Source organism: Emydura macquarii, unplaced genomic scaffold, assembly GCF_026122565.2.
Source record: "Emydura macquarii macquarii isolate MOO-44397 ecotype Brisbane River unplaced genomic scaffold, CSIRO-AGI_Emac_v2 contig_2897, whole genome shotgun sequence".
NCBI classification, from domain to species: Eukaryota; Metazoa; Chordata; order Testudines; family Chelidae; genus Emydura; species Emydura macquarii.
In genome coordinates, this window is record NW_027133034.1 from 4,991,551 (window position 1) to 5,015,354 (window position 23,804).

General features: G+C 38.7%; 1 protein-coding gene across 1 annotated transcript in view; it reads left to right on the forward strand.

Annotated features, from left to right (window-relative positions):
* RORB (RAR related orphan receptor B) overlaps positions 1-23,804 on the forward strand; it is a 39,334-nt gene that overhangs the window by 14,245 nt on the left and 1,285 nt on the right. Inside the window, exons 3-7 of the mRNA XM_067568531.1 lie at positions 13,127-13,248; positions 14,450-14,582; positions 17,509-17,616; positions 18,930-19,040; positions 23,272-23,384. Of these exons, the coding sequence (XP_067424632.1) occupies positions 13,127-13,248; positions 14,450-14,582; positions 17,509-17,616; positions 18,930-19,040; positions 23,272-23,384 (587 nt within the window). The remainder of the gene's footprint in view (positions 1-13,126; positions 13,249-14,449; positions 14,583-17,508; positions 17,617-18,929; positions 19,041-23,271; positions 23,385-23,804) is intronic.

The window sequence follows — 23,804 nt, forward strand, 5'->3', positions numbered from 1 at the left end:
ACAGTGCAAAAGAAGGCAAGACCACCGAAGGTCACTGCTGACCTTGGGGGAAATTCTTTCCTGTCCACACATATGGTGATCAGTTAGACCCTGAGCCCTGTGAGCAAGAACCAGCCAACCAAGTACCTGAAATAGAGAATGCTCGTTGCCACTTCAGAGCCCTGGCCTACCCCATCCACTGTCCCATCTCCAGCAATAGCCATCCCTGACGCTTCAGAGGAAGGAGATTAGAAAAACAATAACTCCCAGAATCCCTTCCTGGCCCCTGTCAGTAGCCAGCTGGACCATAGGACATAAACTGGAAGTGAGGACCAGGACTCTTGAGCCCTGCACCCCACCATCAGAACCAACCCTGTCATACGATTGCATTCATGAATTTGTCCAGTTCTCTCTCAAAACTAATTAAGTTGTTTGTCACCATAACTCCTCTGGTGAGGCTACTCCAGAACCTCTGATGGTTAGATCCTTCTCTAATTTCCAGCATGAATTTGTTTGTGGACAGTTTGTATCCATTTATTCTTGTGAAAACATTGTCCTTTAGCCTAAATAGCTCTTCATTCCCTGGTATTTACCCCCATCATGTACTTAGAGAGAGCAAATATATCCCCTCTCAACCTTCTTTTTGCTAAACAAAGCAAAACAAACCAAGCTCTTCCAGTCTCGTCTCATAAGATTGGCCCTCCATTCCCCTGATCATTCTAGTAGCTCTTTTCTGTACCTGTTCCAGTTTAAAATCATCTTTCTTGAATATGAGTGACCAGCACTGTACACAGTATTCCAAGCAAGGTCTTACCAGTGGCATTAATACTTCTCTATCTTCACTAGAAATGCCTCAACTAGTACATTCTAGGGTTGCACTGGCCTTTTTACACCCACCTCACATTGGTGGCTCAGAGTCATCCTGTGAGTGAACCACGTACCCAGGTCACTGTCCACCTCTGTCACGTCCAACTGATTAATCCCCAGTTTGTAACCAGAATTCTTATTATTAGACCCCAAGTGCATGACCCAGAGAGTTATACTTCAAATTTGTAACTGTAATACAAATAAATAGAGGTGGATGAAACATTTTGACATTCGTAATTTCAGTGATATTTTTTTATTGAATTTTTTTATGGAAAAAATCAGGACATTTTTCTGACATTTTTCTGACCATTTTGACCCACTTGTCAACCAATTTTCTGAAAGGGACATTGTCTAAATTCCCTACCTTTCCAAACAAAAAAATGGGAATAACTCCTTATATTGTAAACTGATTAAAAACTAGTTCATCCCATTGAGTACACAAAAACGTGTCTAGAAAACTAACTTCTCTATATATAGATGTGCAGAATAAATGAAGCATCATGTAAATATAAGTTTCCCATGAAATATCATGATGAAAGATTATATTTTTCTCAGGGAAGAGCTCCTGGCTTTCTTTGTTCTGTACGGTGCCCTGAACACTGTTGGCACATGACAAAGAATTTTAAAAGACAGCCAGCACTGAGTAATGAATAATGAGATACACCATGCCCATTAAATATCAGAGGGATGGCCATTTAGTTCATACACAAACATGTGGCAAGGAGCAGCATAGCAGTAACAAGTAGTTTAATCTGGCAACTGGTACCATCACACTCGGCCCATAATGAGGACGTTCTGGAGGGAATGGGTCACAGAAGTTGCAAGAACAAGTGGGGCTGGGAAATGGGAAATAGAGCAGCTGCAAAGTAAAAGTTAGAGCCCATAGATGAACACCACAGACATGAATGATAGAAATCCAGATAGGTGTCAGCAGAGCAGGTGTTGGAAGGACACTATGCCAATCACAATAGTGATGCCCATGCCTCACAGAAATTATATGATATCTACCAGAGTAAGTGTGTGCTGGAGTTGTATTGTTCTGTTCTGTACCTTCTTTCCTTTTTGGATGCCTGCTCTACTATCTGAGCAGTTTTTGTTCTCCGGCATTTATCCTCCCCTGTTCTTAAGGCTTGTTTATGTTGTCTCTGGCTGATCCCCTTCCTGCTCTGTGTATTGTTACCTTGTATATTAAGTTAATAGTACTTTGTTCTCTCACACTAATTAGCATTGCCCCTAAACTCTGACATATGTTCTTTGTGGATCTCCCTTTAACCATAGTCACACTAAAGCCCAGGTGAGCAGGTGTAGCTTATAGGTGCTTGGAGCAGCTTTACTTTATACATCTGTTGTACATTTTCTAGAATATTTGCTTGGGGAATATGCATCACTGGTTCTTTTCCCAAAAACCACATCTCCATTTTCAAGCACTATGCTTCCTGTGCAGTAGATGTGCTGGAAAATCACATCACTTGTCACTAACCACTATTTCACAATTGAGAATGATGTACTGCTTTTTTTGTATTGTTTGTGCTGCTGTTCCCACCTCCATTCAAAACCCATGTTTTGCATTGGAAGGAATGACTGGGTCCCGTTAATTTTAAACATCTGTTTTATTTCACTAGGAAGCTATTGACAAATTGGAGAGAGTTCAGGAACAGCAACAAAAATGATTACGTGGCTAGAGAGTTACACGTGAGAAAAGAATAGAGGAATGACAAGTGTATGAGAGGGGGGAAACATTATTTATGGTGGAAGACGGGGATATATATGGTCATAATGAGATGAAATTAAGACAATGGACAATTGAGGCAGGATAACAAGAAAAATGTCTTAATAGTGAAATAGTCTTTCACAAGGGTCTTCCAAAAGCCCTATATAGATTGGGACTCTTACAACAAGGCAACACACAGCACTGTCTCACCATTTATGTAGCTTGTTTGCTGTTTGCAGTGAAATCATTCAAACTGGCCTGTTTTGTTTCTAGTCAGTTTCACTTTTTGGTTCCTATATACTAGCACAATGTTGGCCTGTGTTAGTATCCAATACTGTGGGAGAAGTTTTGAATTATTTTTAGAATATTGTCAAAAAAACACGAAAAACAAAAAACAAAATATTTCTTCTTAGATTTTGTGAAATGTCTGGCCTCATTTTAGCAAGGTACCAAAGCACATGCCTAACTTTAAGCAAATGAAAAGTCCCATCTCTTTTAATGTACTTACTTGTGTGTGGTTGATTCTCTTCTGAACTATTAAATATCATTGTGAGCCACAAATTTTCTGATTACACTCTGCCTTAAAATGCCACCTGTCCCTCAGGAATTTCCTGTCCTTCAAGGTGAATTCAACTGAACATTTATTTCTTGTTCTAATCATAACAATAATAATGATAGACACCCCCTTATTGCAGTATAGATTGATTTTTAATGCTCCAGGACTGTATAAAGATGTCTTTCTGTGAGCTGTGACACCATGCTGGAAAGATTCACAAAGCAGTTCATCTCAAATATATCTGTAATAATAAAATGTTGTTTATAGAGTACATGTCCTGTAGTCTTTTAACTAATTAGTTGCTGTGGTATGTGCTTCTACTGCCAGCTAACCTATTTCTAATCAGCAGAAAATCCACCTTTAGCTAAATGGTCTCCATTCCAGCAAAGATATCCTTAAACTCTTATGTAGTTCATTGAACTCTGCATGGGAGTATGAGGTTCAACCCTTTGCAGGATCAGGACTTTATTCAAATGTAGTGTAGTTTCAGTATTTGAATGTCACATTGTTGAGATGCAAACAATATAGTGATTTATTTGAAGGGAAGGTGTGGGAGAAGCCACAGGAAATTCACACACACATGCTTCTGTATTATTTGTTCCTTGGCTCTAGACATTCAAGCATTTCAGACCAGGGAACGGATTATTCCTGAACTAAACTTAAGATCCAAGCATTTTTAGGTTCTGGATTTGAATTTTTCAAATCCTGTTGCTAGGCTTTTATATAAATTAAATTAAAGTTTGTGCCTATTGCCAGTCTAATTTTTGTTGTTGTTTGCATTATCATTTGGCAAATGTTACCACTGGTTGAAAATGAGATTTTTAAAAAAACATATTAAGGAAAAATTAGTCTCCCTCTCCTTTTATTTTTTTTTCCCTCAACAAATTTTGAAATTTGAGATTTTTCAACCAGCTCTGTTAGATATATTAAGGACATACACTTCACTTGGTCCACAGTCATGAGACCTCCATTTACCTTGTTCTGCACTCTATAACTGCCTAAAAATTCCACAAAGTAAGCAAAATGAAATGAAACCTGGAGAACAGAGACCATATTTAACAGAATGCAAAATATTTTATTTTTACACAAAACCTAGAATTAGGACTCAAAAGCATCGCAACGGGACCAATAGCCTAGCAATATCCTGGCCATACTATCAGTTATTTTTGGCCTCAGAGGCTGTGACATTTTAAAAACCTGATACAAACACTTACAACAGCTATCAAACAAAGCTGCAGTGTTATTGCAGCATTATTTCAAAGTGGATCCCCAAAAGAGCTCAACTTAGGGCATAAGCTGAGATGAGCTCTTAGCTACTCAACTGGATCCTAAGGGTAAGTGGCAAATTAAAAATTCATTACTCATTTTAATTGAGGATGATTATCACTATTTTAGGAGGCGCACTTCAAAGTTCTTCAGCTCCCACTGCAAAAGAAAGGGATGCTGAGAAAACTAGACTCTCTCATGAGAAAAGAGAAACAAATGAACAAACTCGAGAACGTGTGGGAAGCATACTCTACTTAATTCTATGTATAGCTTATACTTAGCAGGCCAAATGCACTGCTGGTGCAAGCTTCATTCAAGTAAATGAAAATGCACCCACTTACACCAGGTCTGCATTCGGCCCGAAGTCTAACTTTTCTCCTTATGAACCACCAGCACAGCAGTTTGAGAGCTTTTTGTTTTAATATTAAACATGGAGGGCTAAATCCTCAGCTACTGTAAATCTCTGCAGCTCCAAGTTATGCTGATTTACATCATATGGGAACCCGGCCTGGAATTTTCAGCTTTCTGTCCATGTCATGGATGTAGATAGCTTCTTAATTCACCAGCACAATGTATGTCTGAGATGTGGTAACCTTTGGAGAATGCCTTTTTGCTGAGATGTCTACTGAAACCTAAAATAAGGAAACTTGGTTGGAAAAAAATAAAGAGCCAGCTGTGCTACTGAAATCCGAAATAGAAAAGGTCACTTGCTATTTTGGAAGCTGTAAGCTATAGTCCCAGTTTTAGAACATCAAAGTTGTAAACCATTCATTGGCACTTTCTCTGCAGAGCATTTTTTCAGTGTAAATTAGGCCAACCTTACAAAAAATGCTGGTTTCCTTTTTTTCCTGCCAACAATCTAAAGAAACCTTGACTGAATGTAAAGACCTATTAAGTCATTTAGTCCAGCCCTTTCCCAGGACACAACTGTCCCTAATGTCCCAAATTGTAGCTCCCCCATTGTTTCCTTTGGAAGACCATTCCATATTCTGGTTGGCTTCATTGTCCAGTTTTCTTTCCTAACAATCAGCCTTAATTTTATTTATCTTAATTTAATTCTATTATTGCCAGTTTGATCCCCTCTTCAATACGAAACAAACTCCATCAAAATTTGGGGTTTATATCATTCAACTATAAACCTTAATCCTGTAATTTTGCATGGGAGGATTATTGTACCTGCACAGAGGCTCACTGAAATAAATGGAATGGTCTGCCCATGATGAGCAATTTGCAGGATTGGGGTCATATGCTGTAGATATTTACTATGTCCCCACTCTCCCTGATCATCACATAATCAAGTTAGAATATTTTAATCTTTTATACTTTCATCAGATGTAAATCTCTTCTTCCACGCAACTGTTGTTTCATAAATGGTAATGCCAGAAGGCACTATTAAGATCATCTAGCCAGTCCTCCTGTCCAGACCACAGAATTTCACCAAGGGATTGCTGCAGCAAGCCCCTAGCTAGATCTTATCTCGATTTAGTTCTGGTCTACGCTTACCTGGCGATTTGGTGGCAGTCGACGGGAGTTACGTAAGCTATGCAGAGTAGCTTGCGTAACTCCCGTCAACTGCTATGTTTCCCTTCTGCGTAGCATCTTTACTGCACTGCACCACTTGAGGGGTTGGTTTATCAGTGTCGACTTCTGGATCGACTGAGTGGGTCTTCACTGGCCACTCAATCGATCAAAATAGGTCAATCTGATGGCGGCGACTTTGCCGCCATCAGTGTAGGCGTACCCTTAGAGATTTCAGGTGATGGAGAATCCATCACATCCCTTGATACATTGTTACAGTGGTTAAACCCTCCCTATTGAATATTGAACTTCATATTCTATATTGAAATCCATTTCTAGTCTGAACTTTTTCAGCTTCCAGACATTAGATCTTGTTACACCTTTGTCTTCTATATTAAAGAGTCCTTTTCTATCAGAAATGCAGCTGCCATTCTCTGAACTGTCACTATTATTTAGTTTGTCACTATTTTTCTGGTGATAAGGTGATGAGAAATAATCCAGATGTGCTCTTACCAGAGCCACTTAGGGTTTATTGTTGTTGTTTCTATTGATTTATTGTTATATAGTATTATATTTTATTTTAAATTAAACACATTTGTAGTATTATAGCTTTGTATAACACTTTCCAGAGATATATTTAAATAGACAGGCTCCTTATGGTCAAAAATAGAGACTCATAAAACATGAAGATAACAGAGAAAGGAAGGAAGTTGATGGGGGCAACAAAACAAATTCAAAAAATATAATCCTGTTATACAGAAAGCAAATCTGACATCTCCAGTAGGTCGGGTAGTGCAGAGGCAGAAGACTAGATAATGTAGGAGGTCAATGGTGGAAGGAATGTGGATTTTGAAGAGGAAAGCAAACAAGAATTGGGATGTCCTTCCAAGCAAGGGAATGAGCATGACAAAAGGCACCAGATGCGAGTGAGAGAGGGAGCAAGAAGGTGAGAAGAATGAGCAGATTACTGGTGGGGAGTGATGGGGGATGACCAATGATACCGAGGCAGAGTCTTAAAAGGAATGATGGAAAGTTAGAACTTTGCATGGATGAAAGTGGAACCAGTGGGGTTTACATAGCCACAGCAGTGGGGAAAGAAGATTATTTCGATCTGCCAGCTCTGGTAAAATGCCCTTTCCATTAGCCATATGTCTGAGTGCTTATTGGGACCCACCAGAACTAGTACGTACAAGGCCTAGCTGCTGAAATACCTCCAGTACTTTCCTCCTAATCATGGTATCCCTGGCATACTACTACCACCCTATGAGTTTGGGGTACTGGGCAGCCACAATAATTAAAATATCAATAGAATATGAAATACTTCTTAGTTAGTTGTAATTTATTTCAGTCCTTATGAATCTGCCAGTTTCCTCAAGACACAGTTACTAAGGGTGTGTCTACACTGCATCTGGGCACCTGCTTCCCAGCACAAGTAGACAGACACACGCTAGCTCTGCTCAAACTAGCTTGCCAAAATACAAATTCTCTTCTTTCTGTTTCTGATTGTTGAAGAACTGAGCTTTCAACTTTTTCTCCTGCATCAGCAGTTGTCTAGGATATCACAAGTACGTCAAATAAATCTTGATGGTTTCTCCAGTATCTTTGAGAGTCTGTTTCATCAATATATGAGCATGGCTCTGAGATAGGGATAATGACTCTTGTTTTGTTTCAGCTGTTGTCAATTCTCAGGTGAACTGATTTCCTGGTTAGACAGTTGCTTGTATGTCTGTTATAGGAAAACTGTCACTTCTTCTCCTTTCTTCCATTTGTATTTGAGGTTTTGTAGAAGGTTTTTTTGTAGAAGGTATTTGAGGTTTTGTAGTCAAGCCCTTGTTCATCTTCCCACTAGTATCTGTTCTGGGGGAAACCAATACTTCTACTGGTATGTACTTCTAAAATTCAAAGAAACAGTTTTGTACCAGCAAGTTCAGAATTCTTTAAGATGTTTTCATTGCCTAAATAGCTCTCTTGGTCATACTGTTACTCTGTGTGTATTTTAGCAAGGAGATGACTTAAACTGGTTGGTTTTAGCAAAAACTTGAAATGTCTTGAGAAAATAGGCCAATAGAACTGTGGTGAGTTCTGGTAGACAGGCTAATGAGCATTCATGCACTTAAGCAGCACCTGCAGAACATGATCCACCTGGAGAAGAGGAGCTTAAAAAGGTAAAACTGGACACAGAAAAAGAGCGGAGAGGCTGCTAGGGACTTCTAGGCCTGGTCCACACTGGAGTGTTTTGTCGAAAAAAGGCAGAGTCGGGACTGGGCAGCACGCGAGGAGAAGTCCCCTCATGGCTGCCCCGACTTCCGGCTAGGACCAGGAGTGGGGGTGGGGAGAGGACAGCCCACAGGATGCTTGGGAGCCAAGAGATGGGTCTCTCAGCTCCCCCCACACTGCCCCTTAGGTCAGTGGAAGTGATCCTGGTGAGGACCCAAAGAGAGCAGTGTGGACATAAGCCACCAGTGTCTGAAAGTCAACATAAATATGTCGACTTATTTTTTTACTGTAGACAAGACTTCTTTCTCTCTTCCCCCCTCCTTATTTGGGACAGACGGACACTATGAGCTTGATATGGGTAAGGGGCCATGGAAGGTTGCTTCCTGCCAGCAACCTGTGGCAGGAACCGGGGAGCTCCTCCAAGGACTACAGACAAGTGAATTGTAAATTCCCGTTTGTGCAAAACTGGGTATCATGATGTTTCATTGGGAAATTTTACTGTCTAGTTATAGCCACTGCAGTGCAGGTTTGCCGGTGTAAGAGAGCATGAGGAGTCTTTCTCCTACAGTGGCAGCTAGATTTTGTCTTCTGGCCTTGGGAGCACAAAGTACAGGGAGCCAGCTAGCATTAGAGGTCTCAGTAGGGTATGTCCATGTGGGTTGTGGTCAGGGCCACAATCCCACCCCACTGCACATCAAGATGGCTCCCCTCTTTCTAATTTACTATGATTGCATATACTTGTAAAGAAGTTTGTATTATTTTCCCATAGCTCCTTTCTTTGTACCTATATAAAAAAAGAATTAGAGTCCATTCTTCTTGCATTCCAAAGCTTTCAGTGAAATTCATTGTTGTTTGAGGTGCATGATAATATCTGAACATCACTTCTGAGAAGGTTGCATTGAGTATGTCACTTAATTATCTTGAGTATATACTGCTGGGGATAGATACTTTGTGTTCAGTATATACTTCAATAAACTTGACTGAGGATTCTCTCACCAAGAAGATGGTGCAATCTAATTAAGCAAATCTAATAAAAAAAAGATAATTTTGTCACAGAAAGATGGAATGCCCTTACAATGTGGAGCCAAGAAAATGTTCTGCACCTGTTGCTCTTTTTTGCCTGAAATATCTTATGTTGCTCCTCCCTCAGAAAGCCCGCACTTTCACTTTTACTTTTACTTTTCTTCTCTCTCTTGTCAATGGCTTGTGCAAGGCTCTTCAGCCCAATGTTTGCCATTTTATCACAAATCCCTATTCCTTTTTCATGACTGCTGACTCTGAAAGCAGGCAAGCAGTCTCCTCTGATGCTTATGCATCTTTCTAATCAGCCAACAGAATTTGCTGTCAGGCTCCTTTCCCTAGAGACCATGTGTATCCTTTCCATAATACAGTCAGACTTAGCTGGCCTGCAGCACAAGAATTTCAGGTCTATCTTTGCACCTGGTTCATCTTTGGATTGAGCTGCTGCTACTTCTGCTGGTACTAGCCCTGAGGCCCTCATACACCTAGATGGGATTTAACATCAGCTCAAGAAACAATAAGTATATGGGAAACAGTTGTGCGTACAGCTGTATAGACACTTAACTTAGATGCCAGCCCCACAAAATATTGAAGAGCATATGAACTGCAGCTGAACCAGCTCATCCTGAAATAAATATATAAAAAGGAAGTACAAGAATAAAACAGTGGTGATGTGAGTGAGTACCATAACCTAGCTGTCACAATCAAGTGTACTTTAAGGCAAGTAATGCTAAAGCATGTGTATATTATTTTAACATTGTTAACCTTCAATGTGCCCCATTCTGACTGAAAAACAATAAGCTACCTCCTGTATAGGCTATGCAGTAATATGGACTTTTATTTTCTTTATATCAAGAGTATGGATAATTCTTGCTTCATATAAGGAAAGGTGGGGAGGGGGGATGAGGTAGGAAGAAGCAATGAAAACTGCAAGCAAGGACCTGGAGTCAATAGAAAAGAAAGGAATATCCAGCTGGAGCATGGAGCTAAAACATGGTTTTCAGCTTATCTGGGAAAATGCAATGCAAGTTAAAATTATATTTCCATTGTTAGATATTTTGATACAAGACTTAAAAGTTCATATGACTGCACTTCTGTTCCATCTGGTTAAATGCCCCTCAGCGACATATGTAAACACGCCTTAATGCTTGAACTTAATTTCTGCAGTTGGGTTTGCTATGGTTCAATATGTTTCCAGCAAACATCATATACTTCATTCTCATTACCTTAATATTAATGTATACAATGCTATGTCTTAATAACATCAAGGACTGAACATAGGATTTAAGAAAGTCCAGAGTTCAGGCTGAAACTTCCTCCTTTATTCACCCCTATTACAACCAGATATTGCTGGAGTCTAAATTCAGTGGTTGACCTTTTGGCCTGGACTGTATGTACAGCAATACAGATATAATTGGGTGAGTTAAATAAGGCTTAAATGGAAGCCTGCTAGTTTTTAGTGATAATTCCATTTGGGATTCTTTTTAACCATAATCTAAAGAATATTTGAAGTGGTTGTGCTTTGAGATTATGTATGAACAATGTTTTTTATTTGTGTTTTTATTATTCCAATTTTGGTTTTAATCTCTAAGTAAAAATAGCTCATTTTCTGGGGATAAAAACAGATTTGGTATTTACAAAATTGTTTTCCTTGAATAACTCTTTTTTTAAAATATCAACCTTCTCTGCTTCCCTTAAGAGAAGGGAAGAGACAGTAAAATCTTTAGCGCTTACCACACCTTTAGCAAATAATTTTCAATCCTCAAAAATGGCCTGGAGATTTTGGGATGCATATTTAATAAAAGTCTATTTTCATAGTTTTGCTTCTGCTGAGTTAACATCATTCTAACATAAAAACAGAAATTTGGGTCTAATTCTTCCCCATCTTATACTGAATACTGCCCAGCTGTTGGACAGAACTTGGCCTCCTTATTTATGGAGCTATTTTTTCCATGTGGCATGTAGGAATCTTTTAGCATTCTGTTTATTATGTTAATTGTGCATGTTTGTGTATTTACACACACATTCTATTTATAATTATTATACATATATAGACACACATTTTTATATTATATATAAGGGTCAAACTGGTTATTCACTCTCCATTTATAAGTGGTTTAGAAATAGTTTTAAAATGATTAGTAAGTGTTATAAACATATTATAGCCATGAGTAAGTAATGAGTGTCTGGTTTATTTTTAAGTATGATTTATATTAAATTAATTCATTGTTGATCCTGCTCAGTGAGTATGTGGGAAATTTTTTCTAATATATTGGTTGTACAGCAGCACCAAAGGACTATGCAATGGCTTGTCATATCTTGGGAAGTGAGAAAGGTTCTTGTGCCAAATTCTGCTTTGAACCAGTGTAAATCCACAGTAACTCAACTAAAGTCAGTGAAGTAACTCTGGATTTACAACTGAATTACACACATAAATAAGAAGAGAATTTTTTCCACTCGGTTATCATTTGAGTTTGGAGATTGAATTAACCTGAAATATTTAAAATGAGACTGCTAGGCTTTCTCTAATTTCTGAGTAAAACCATGATAACAAGTCAATTTTCACATGGTTTCCTTCTAAAACTATAAATGGGACCTGTCTCTACCTGAACAAGCCAGCGCTAGCAGTCTGCTTTAAGTCAGTCAACGGCTGTTAGGCACCCAAATCACTCCATGCTAGTAAAACCACTGTTTTTGCCATGACAGATTTAAGTGGTTTCCCTTCCACTCATAATATGTGCACGAGATTGCTGCATTGAGAACCACCATTAGTCTGTATGAAGATTTTACACCCAAGTCCCTGACTTCTCTGCTCTAGTCCTCTTAATTTCCTGCATCTTCTCTACTCCCTTCCCAGGCTTCTCTTTTTCATCCCTTTCCCTCAACATGATCACATATGCAGCAGGTTATTAGTGTGACAAAATATGGCAGCCTGCCATCCTGGGGCAAAGGTTCTACCTCTCCCTTCTGGGCAATAATATTGCATAAACCTTACACAAAGTCTACAAAGTCAAAACAAAATATTTTTATTTTGGGGTTAGAACCACAAGGGGAGATAGGCACCATTCACAAAGTGGTGGTGGTATTACTACTCCCTATCCCCTTTATATCTATCACCCAGTGGTTAGGATGCTCACCTGGGATGCGGGAGATCCAGGTTCAAATCCCTGCTTCAGAGAGGGGACTTGAACCCAAAATTTCTCCCTTCCACAGGCTTGCCCTAACCACCAAACCATTGAGGTGGGGGGTCTCTCTTAATTTCTCCGGGTGAAGCTGTTCCACTTTGTATAAATAATTAATTATTCACTGGAGCAGGGACTGGCATCCAGGTGTTCTCCCTCACAGGTGAGTGCCCTAACCACCAGGTTACAGAGTCATTCTCTCGCTCGCTCGCTCTGGCCCAATGAATATTTAATTATTTATACATATTGGAATGGTTTCAACAGGAGAGATTGAGAGTGACATAGACAATGATGAGGAAGCTATGCTGTTCCTGGTCCCTCATCCCTCCTATGTCCAAGTCTGGCTACAGCAACTTGAATGTACAGTCTCTTTCTGAAGAATACATTGTCATTTGTATCTGAGGTTTTGCTCCTCTGCTCCATTTCAAAATCCATTTGAAAATACCACCTTTAGTTTCTAAAAATGTGTGCCTATCCAGATGCAGATAAAGCTTTCATTTCCAGTTTCAGCAAAAGGTTTGTGGGTCTGTACAGTTTCACACATATGCTGGCTTTTTTTAATTTTGTAAGCCACAACCAAGTAAATGTCCAGTGGCTTTGGATTTAATAACAAACATTTGTGCAGCATTAACAATAACTAGCTAAATACAAAAACATTTCACATTGATAAATGTAACATTTTCCAGTCTCCCGTGCCATAAATTATATTGTATTGTTGTCTACCGATCATCCCCCCAACGTTTGTCTTCAAAATCTTGCTATTGCAAATTACTGTTCATTGTGACTTTCTGCTTTCCCCCCCTTTCTTAGATCGAATTGCACAGAATATTATTAAGTCCCATTTGGAGACGTGTCAATATACAATGGACGAACTACACCAGCTAGCATGGCAGACCCATACATATGAAGAAATAAAAGTATACCAGAGCAAGGTACAATACCCTAACACTCCTTCTCTTGCTTCCCCTTCTCCTTGAGATGTATAGTGATTCAGTGCAGTATCTTTAGAAAGGGCTTGTTGATCAATGCCCAGTTAAGGTTTACACTCTTGGGGTGGGAAATAGCAATTTGATATTAGAACTTGGCAACTGAAGATGCGAGAATGATATTTTAAAAAAGAAATAACAGCTTATTAGTGGTTTGCTAGTAGCATAATGTCAGGGCGAAGGAAATAGTGATAAAATCAGCTTCCCATATTAATTATTTGTTACTGTAGGTGTGAACAGGATTGGACTCCATATGTTGATAGAGTTTTCAAAACAGAAGATAGCTTTGTTTAATATATTCATGAAAACTGTTAAAACTGTCCCCATTTTCATGTGGAAAAATGAATATTTTTAATGAAAGGAAAGTAAATCTCCAACACCTGTAGACAGTAGATAATGCAGAATTTAACACTGTAAATACTTTTATTCCACAGAACCTTGACAAATCCAGTGCACAGAAATGATGGTGCTCACTTAATAAGCAGCTATTTTGTTTTCTCCTCATTGTTCAATGTGCAGCCCCACACTTTGTTTACTGTACACTGGTCAAACCCTGCTCTGAAAACAGAACTGTTAATTTCTTCATGAACTTTTCTATGGTGCACATCACTATAATGTCAGAGTGTTTCACATATATGAATGAATTTATTTTCACATCACCCCTGTAAAATGAGGGGGTATTATCCCCATTTTATAGATGAGGAACTGAGGCACAGGGAGATTAAGATCAAAACTACCAAATTTCAAGTCCTTCCTCCAAAGCGTGGGGGCACTAGAGCTGTTCAAAAAAAAGTCACCCGAAATTTTTAACATGAGCACAACAATGTATTTTTCACTAGCTTTGTTCTCGTAAAAGGCTGACATGATTTGGCTAAAAGTTTTCCAAAAAAAATCTTCAGCCAGAGGCAGACACCCAATATGGAAAATTTCAGCCCAAGCCATTAAAATTTGGCAAAGTTAAAAGCAACTGAAAATAGCGCCTCCTCATGAGAAAAGACAGGCAACCTTGATTGTAAGTGGTGCTACCAGCTCTGCCTATTATAAAATCTAAATGACACACTTTGTATGACGCAACATTGTGTTGTTTAGTCTCTAAACAATCTATTTGCTTACTGCTTTACTTTTTATTCCATATTTCCTCTGGAAGACAAGAGAAGCTTTATGGCAGCAGTGTGCCATCCAGATCACTCATGCTATTCAGTACGTTGTGGAGTTTGCAAAGCGGATAACAGGTTTCATGGAGCTCTGTCAAAATGATCAAATTCTACTCCTTAAATCAGGTGAGTGGTTTTGTAAGTCATTTTCTCTCCAAATAATCCTACTTCTCCCCATCAGAACCTTCCATCCCCACACACTTAAATGCTACATAATTTTCTGCATTAATAATATTCATGTCTTCAGATTCCATTCCCTCTAAAGTCAACTGTGTTTTTCATTTGCAGAAAAACTTACTGTTAATTGCAAAAGTCACAATCCCCAATTTGACACGCAGTGTAAGGAATTACTCAATTGAGCTGGTTGAATCACCAAACTGTTGCCCCTAAAACCATCACTCAATTTTGGTGAAACAAATCCATGCCAACTGGGCCCTGCCTCTGTGGTGAACTGTAACCATTTTAATGAGGCTATTGCAATACCTATATGCTTATGTCTGTACTCAGCAGGAGAAATCTCTGCTGGCAACAATTAATACTGGATTGAGCATGGTTGGATTGTGACAGCATGCATCAACACCATTATCTGTGTGTGTGTGTGTGTGTGTGTATTGGGATGAGGTAGGCGGTAATTTTTCTGTTGTGTCACACAGCAATCCCTGCCCTTCTTTTAGAATAATCGTTTTATGATGCCCTCTGATGACATCTGGTTGTTAGGAATTGTGACCTTGCAATAACTCCATTTCACTCAATAGGACAAAATGATATTATCAAACAAGCCGCTACTGGTTATTAACTGCATTACCCTGTACTATCCTGGTCCCTGGATCTGACAGAGACTGGGATGCTGCATGAGACAGGTGTTTTGAGCTAGAGAAGAGCCTTGTGTCATTCAGTAGAGAACTCTCAGGCAATTCTGAAAGAGGCAGTGTTATCCAGTCACCGCTCAGAAGAATGTGGTTGCAATATGGGATCAAGATGTTGGAGGCAGGTGCAAACTGCTGAAAAATAAGGGGACCCATAGAGCTTCAACAGGGATATAGAAGATCCCCTGGAAAAGAAAGGTCTCAGCATGAGAATAATTAGTAGTATCATTATTAACATTCCAGCTTCTGCATTAAACATCCTTATTCATTTTGCTGGTAAAGCAAAAGAAACAGTAGCACTTCAAAAAAGATTTGGTGACATTTGGACATAAAATGTATTGTAGGAGAACTCTGGTTAGCTGCAGAGTGTATAGACTGATAAGATTTTACTCCACTTCATGTTGTTAATAATGAGCAGAGCTAACCAGAATTCTGGGATTTTTCCCGCAAACAGTTTCCTGTAAAAAATCCTCTCTTGAATTTTTCCTGTGAGGAAATTCTGGTTTCTGTGTGATAAAGTTTATTTTTCTCGTCACATTCCACATCCTCTAACTGTTTCTCCTCTTTTTCCATTTGGGAAACAGTAGGAAAGTCCTACATTTCATACTTTCTTACTGTTTCCCAACTGAAACCAGCATGAAAACAGTATGCAAGAGTGAGGGGGGAAACATGTTTTACATTTAAAACTAGAAGTTCCACTTTAAAAGCAAATTAAAGCAAAAAGTCTCAGAAAACACTTTGTTACAATTTTCAAACTGGCAAACATTGGAAAACTGTCAGAAAGTGTGGAAAACCCTATAATTTCTAAAAGGCAAAATTTCAGAAAAAAACTGGGGGGTGTTTTCCTAAACGTTTTCTTTTAAAAGAAAAATTTGGGGATGCTTTTTCAAAAGCTTTCATTGTAAAAATAATAATAATAATAATAATAATGAAACCCTTTAAAGAAACCTTTTAATCAAAAAGTGTTTGACCAGCTCTACTACTGAAATTAGGAATGGCCTGGTAATTTGCACGGCTCCTGGCAAGAGTGGGGCCCTAAACTGCAGGGAAGTGGGATTGGATTGTGAATTGCTTCCCTTTCTGGTGAGTGCCAGAGGCAGAGATCGGATGGGGAGTTGTCTCCTACTCAGACTCCACAGCCACAGAGGAGACCCTGCTATCTTGTGAATACCAACTCAGCCAGCACCAAGGGTCATCAAATGTGCAGGTTGTGTTCTGTTGTTTGGGTGCGATTCACAAGGGGGGGGGGGGCCTTAGGTGCTGCAGCTCTCAGTATTGCAGCACCTAACTTTTAGGTAGAGCTGGGCAAATAATAGATTTTTCACTTCACTGACATTTCTGAAAAAAAATCGAAGAAAAATTGATTTGGGTCAAACCAAATCCAAAAATTGTGAAAAATGTCAATGTATCAAAAAATTCTATTTCAGGTCAAACAAAACAAAACCCCAGAATGGATTTCTCCTCAGACACTTGTGAAGGGCTAGCTAGCGGTGGTGGAAGAAACCTCCATTACAACTTTTAGCCCAGTGCTTAGAGTATTCACCTGGGATCGGAAGCCCTGGATTCAACTTCACTTCTGCCTGATATAAAGAAGGGATTTTAACAGGAGTCTTCTACGTTATAAGGGTGTGCTTCAGACACTGGGTTATGGTATATTGTAGGGTAGGGCTCTCTCAATCTTGCCAATTGAAGCTGCTTACAAATAATTAAATATTAACTGGTGAAGCAGGAACGTAGCCTGTGGAACAAAGTGGAACAACTTCCACAAGAGACATTGAGAGATGCCTGTTCCACAATATCCCATAGCCTTCTAGTAGGGTATTTTTCCTAGGAGATGCAAGTTCAAATCCCTGCCCCACATTAGATAGAGGGGAAAATTGAACTGGGTTCTCCAATGTCGTGGGGGAGTATTGTCACCCCAGGATAAAGGTTATAAGGTGGGGGCAAAACATCCTCCTCCTGCTGTTTTATGTGAGTTTAATCATGCACTGAGCATGTCTACCAGATCAGGCCCCCAAATAGATCAGGCCCCCAAATCCCACCATTTGTGCCTAAGGTTGTTTCTATTCATTGGTATTTTGCTAAGAAACTTTTCTGAAATGTAATGCATTCTGCTTTCCAAAGTGCCTTAAAACAATCCAGTAATGAACTGTGTGTCATTTTCATCCCCTTTCCTTGTCCAACAGGCTGCTTGGAAGTGGTTTTGGTGAGAATGTGCCGTGCCTTCAACCCACTCAACAACACTGTTCTGTTTGAAGGAAAGTATGGAGGAATGCAAATGTTCAAAGCTTTGGGTGGGTTTGCCTTTTTTTATTTCAATCATTACAGTGAGTCACATTCTAGAGTGAGTGAGAGATTTACCTTTCTAAATGTAACCACCCTTCCAACACAAAGTCATTAGCAGCCTTTGACTGCTTTTCCTTTAGCATTGCAGAACAGGGAACTGCCACTTCACCTAACAAAGTAACTCCATTAGCTGCTAGCTGTAGTGGGCTGTTTTCCTTTAGTTGAAAAGCTGCTATGAGAGGTTTGCAAGACACACTCTGGCACTGTGCTACATAAGGACTGAGTAAAATATGAATGAAGATTGCAGAAATATGGTCTATAGTGACGCCAACCTTGTTTGTGCTTGACTTTTGCACTGGGGTGTAGCAGCCAAAATAATGGTTTCAAAATTGAAGCCTGTGTGCAAGAAAGATAAATGTTGCAGAAAGGGTAAGTGGGTGAACTCTATTTTGGCCCCATGGCAGAGGTAGATAGATCCCATGAAGGCCATGAGGGGGCACCAAGGAGTTATCCAGAATACTCTGAACCTTGAGAAAGATTCAGGTGCAGCTCGGGTACATTCTGATTCATTTGGTAGAGTAACTGTTTCATCCCTCAACACTAACTGTAACATGCATGATGACTGCTACCTTACCTGTAGTGTCACCTTATAAATGACATAAGTGTTCTGGTTGTGCAAGTAATCAACTGTTAATCATTTGGCAATCAGAACCAAAGTCTGTGATGTTTTCAGTATTGTTAGTAATTAGTATATATTTAGCTCATTGCTTACATATAAACCATATAAATGTTCCATATATCTTTAGCTGATTTTCTTTGTGTCAAAGCATGTTTTTCTCCAAACATCTAAGAAGGATATCTTATATTGTTATCTGATATTGTTATCTGTGATGTTGTAGGAGATGACAATTCTGTAGTAGGCAGACTCCTTCTGTAGATGTTATTTTAGTTTCAAAAAAAGATTTTCTTTCATAAAGAGAAAAAACATTCTTGGTTAACATCTGTGCATGACATTACATGAGACATTTTTTGAAACTTTCAGAGACAAACACTTTTTCACACTTTTTACTGGGATTCATTTAAAGTTTTAGTGATATACAGCTGCAAATGCTACTTTTTAAAGAGCCCAGCTTTCCATGTGACTGAAAATTCAGTAGTCAATGAAAGCATTCACCCAACCAAAGCACTTGCTCACTCACTTTCTCTCTCTCTCGCACACACACACACACTCTTTTACTTGACATCAAACAAGCAGCTTTTTCAAAGCAGGTTAAAGAGCTGATAAATGTCTATCATTGACTTTGTCCTCTGTGGTCTGTAGGTTCTGATGATCTGGTGAATGAAGCATTTGACTTTGCAAAGAATTTATGTTCCTTACAGCTGACTGAAGAAGAGATTGCCTTGTTTTCGTCTGCTGTTCTGATATCACCAGGTAGTTATCTCCAAGTATTTTGATTAATCCTCTTTTTCACGGCATCCTTGTTCATATTTTTTTCCTGCATAAACAGCTGTTGTTCTTACCCAAACTGGCACATTAAGTAATTGAAGAATTGTCAGGATTATTCTCATCTATGCCAAAGTTTTCTTTAGTACATTATATCAACAGCAGTTAACCTACTGGAAATAGGCTCAAAACAAAATATGGCTACACTAGCCTAAAGGACCACAGGTAGACATATTTATGACTTGTCCATTACCCAAAAAATTCTGGCCAGCTGTTCAGAACCTGGACTAAATTACAGAAAAATAATTTGCTGGATCTGAGCCATTCACTTGTCATAAAGCAAAGGAAGAAAAATAGGAACAGCAGAAAGAGATAGGAAGCCAGATTGTGTGTGATAGGCATAGGCACCCATTGCAAGTGCTGAAGAATAGCATCCCCCCAGATGGCCCTCTGAGAGATATTGTGCATCAGGGAGGCACATTTCTTCTTGAATTCCAGGAAGGCACACTGTCTTTGGGAGAGTATAGGGACTGCAATGTGACTGGCTTTTCATGTGGGATGGGAGCAAGTGGTACGCAAACCTGTGCAAGGACCAGTTAGAAATATGTTTATTCTCATGGGAATATGCTCATTTGCCCATATTCACACATATATCTCCTCCCCCAAACTACGTGGATTTGAAAACACACAGCCTGCATGAATGTTCATGGAAAAGTAGGGAAATAAAGGGTTTGGAACATGGGTGATTGGATTAGATCACAAGCTGAATCTAGTGGACATGTTCACTATTCAGTGTGGGATTTTTAAAAGCACGTTAGTTACTTTCCTACTGAAAGTTAATGGGGATTGTTTGCCTAGCTCCATCAGGCCTTTATGAAATTTTATTTTTTTCTCCCCATTGTTCACCCAGTTCTGCTCCTGGCTTTCTCTAGATTGCTATGCTCCTTATCACATCTGTGGAGGAGATTAATTTACATAGAATTAGACCAGTACAGATGGTGTCAACATGCTTGATATCTTCATTAATAACATGTGCTGCAAGGATTCTGTTCCTTGTTATTTCTACAGGAGATCTTGTGTTCTATAACAGTTTGCTCAGTGTTGGAAGGGATGATCCAGTGAGTAATTGCTGCAGGTTAGTACCATTGGCTTCTTAGATGAATTCACCACATACAAAGCTGCTTTTCCAGGGTGTTTTCTTAGCTGAAAGTTCTTCAGCTACATAAGAAAGCAAGCAGCAGAGGTGTGAGCAGAATTATACCTCTTCAATTGAGCTTTGATTTATATTACAAAACCTTCACAATGTGCAGAGGTGGAATCTCTGTGACAATGATTGAATCTGTCTTTGAATTAAAATCTTCATTGAGAGCTGTGTTTGATGTCTTACAGCACTGACTTAGAAATACACAAGGCACATTTAAGTCAATGGAAAACTTTCCATTCACTTGAATGTGCTTTGGATCAGGAAAAATGTGTGACAAATGCAGTAGCTGAATGTATTTGGGAGCTAGAGAAACTTAAGTGAAATCGAATTTCTACCCAATATTGTGCCTTGGAAAATACAGGAAGAAAAAGCAAATTACTGCTTTAGCCAGACAGCAAGATCTGGTAACAAAGCACAACCAATAGATCTAAGACTATGGCACCTGCTTTAGGTCTGATCCAGACCCCACTAAAGTAATGGAAAGATTCCCATTAATTTTAGTTTGTTTTCTTCCAGCCCTTTATGAGATGCACTTAGCTGCAGGTAGGTACATAGATATCAAAATACTGATTCATCCTTGTGGGACTCTAAATACCCTTTAGTTTGGAAAGTACCAAACACTTCTACTTGCCACTAATATTTGGTGTTGATTGTTGAGAATCCCTTGCTTTTTCTACTTTTTCTAAAACCTTTGTGGATGCGTTTAGTGTTCAGAAAAGTGAGTGACACAGCCCTGACTTTGAAACAATTGAACTGTAAGCAAATGTTTGGAAAGGTTCCCTATTAATTCTACTAATGTATTTCAGTCCTGCTACACAACAGTCATGCTAAATTACTCAAGCTCTGTGCCTCTCTTGAACAGAGATGGCTGAGTTTACCAAGCTGTTTGGTAGCTGTGTACTATAGAAAAACAGAAGCAACTACCGAACTCATATTCCTTGTGTTCTAACTCAGAATTTGGTGTCTGCTCTTCAGAAACACAAGAGTAGTCCATAGTTCTACCTTTCATCTCCAGAATGGGTCTTTCCTATACACTGACAAAAAGACACTTGTAATCGATTTCTTTTCCCTCCCACATCACAAAGAAACAAATATCAAAGCAAATTATATGTGCCACTTCTTTTTGTAGTGTGTGTGTTTATTTGGGGGGGAAGCGGTGATATAACTGACAGATGGGTTGAAACCCCATGTATGCCTATGAAAAACATATTCTTTGTAATGAACTTAAATACTCTTATGCTTTATGTATAACAGCCCTAACTTGTAGTATTAGATACTGAAACATAATTCACAAATTCTATGTACCAACAGCATTGATTCATTTTTAAGCTTATGTTTGTTATAGACAGAGAGAAAAAAGGCTTTAGGAAATATCCCTCTGTGATAAATTTGTTTCGTTCCAGTCTGCCACACTGGGTCTTGGTTTAAATCCACTAGGGTGCATGTTTCTATGACAGCATAAAATTTTGCACTTAATATATGAAGTCTGAATATTACTATATGCTCACTTAGGCAGGTGTTATGTAAACTCTTACCTAATCTTGTTACTGCTGCTACTGCTATTACAGAATCCAGTTGCTTACCTTACGTGAACAAGATTCTTTATCTTGCTAACAAGGTTCCTTTCTCTGAGCATCTGCTCAGTGTCTGAAGACTTCAGCTCTGTCTCTTTTCAGCGAAGGCTCAGATTAGTGTGTTCCAAACAGCAATATTTTCTTGCTACACACTTTTCATGCACTTCTTCCCACACAATGCCTGACAAATTTATAGTATCCTGTTAATTATATGCTGAAACATAACTGTTATCTGGCCTGTATGATGCATTTATATTAATGGTCAGTTTACATTAATCCTATGCGATTAGTGCCATTACTTCACTTCAGTATCTGATTAAAAAAATAAGTATTTAAATGTGGGAAGGGCTTTTCTGTACCTCATGGCCCTTCCTGTAAAATTCATCTTCTGCACTAAGATAGATTTTTCATTTTCTGTTTGAAAGCCTAAAACTCTTTCTAAGATCCAGTCTGAATAGACAGAGAGAGGGAGAAAGATATATGCAGCATGATAACAAAAAAGTTTACTGGTACAGTAAATGCATTGTATTAATGGACTCAGAATTGAATCAAGATCTGCTGCATCACTTACCATATGGTTGTTTCCGGAAGCCATGAGTTGGGATAATATAGATCCTCACCTTACTCTCACTGAAGTCAGTGGGAGTTTTGCCTTTGACTTCAGTATAAGCAAATAGAGTCCAAGCAGCTATTTCTGTAAACATATTCTCCGAGATAATTCACAGTTTATTTTATTTGGTGTTGTTTAAAAAAAAGTTCATTTTTTTAAATAATGATGAAATTGCACTTCGAGATGTTGCAACAAAAAGAATTTATCTTAAGTATTAAGGAACTCTTTTGAAGGAAACTATTTCTGTTCAATCAGAGTTAACTGTTGGTCTCAAAATGTTAGCCCCAGTAGAGACTGTAGTTTATTTAGTTTTTAATTTTTAATTTTTTAAATTGTTATATTTTATTACTTTCAATGAGGTGTGACTACTTTGATCAGTTTGTTTTTTCTTTCTGGACTCAAAAGACACTCAGATAGCATTGCTTGTACATCATCTGTGAGGTATGTAAATAGAGAAATATGAACTAGAAAACAACAGGAAATAAATGAATTGCTTGAACCTTGTTTAATTTCTTTGCAGGTGCTTGTACATTTTGTCCTGTCTTTCTCTCTCTTGTCCTGTTTTTGAAGTCCATGTAGTCAGGTTCAAGCATGTAAATACAGTGCATTGGTAGCAAGTACGTACTTCAAATCCATTACTTAAACTCCCAGGTGATCTTGTAATAGTTCAGAATATTCTGCCTCTGAAATCATGTGTTAATAGCATTGCAATCCCTCAGCATAATGAGATGATTATTAACACTTTTCAGTGTGGTGTGTGGTGCCCACATGTAGATGAGCCGTCTTTCCTTGTTCTCGTTGGCTTTAGCCCTTGCCTTTCTTCTTTGTCAGATCGAGCATGGCTAATAGAACCAAGAAAGGTCCAGAAACTTCAGGAAAAGATTTATTTTGCACTTCAACATGTGATTCAGAAGAACCATCTTGATGATGACACCTTGGCAAAGGTAGATCCTTAAAATACACTGGTTCATGACTATATAAATGAAACAAGTGTTCCTCAGATTCAGGAGTGTTGCTAACATGTACACAGCAATTCTGTTATAACTCTTCTTATATATTTGATAACCAAAGTAAGACTTTGATAGAGGATGATTTCAAAGTGGAGGAACACCAATAGTGCTGCCGAAGGTGAAGTGGCAATTTAGGTATTAAGCATTTGTCTACTGCAGTATTCAAAATGTAACCTTTTTTTTGTTTTGTTTTGTTTTGTTTTTTGTTTTGTTTTTTGTTTAAAGAGTTCACTGAGAATGAAAGCCAGAAGGCTCTGGAAGATATTAAAAGAATTCAGAAAGCTAACTTAGTCCTAATATATTTTCCCATTGAATAAGAAAGTGTTACCACTTTATAATATTTTGTTTCAGTTG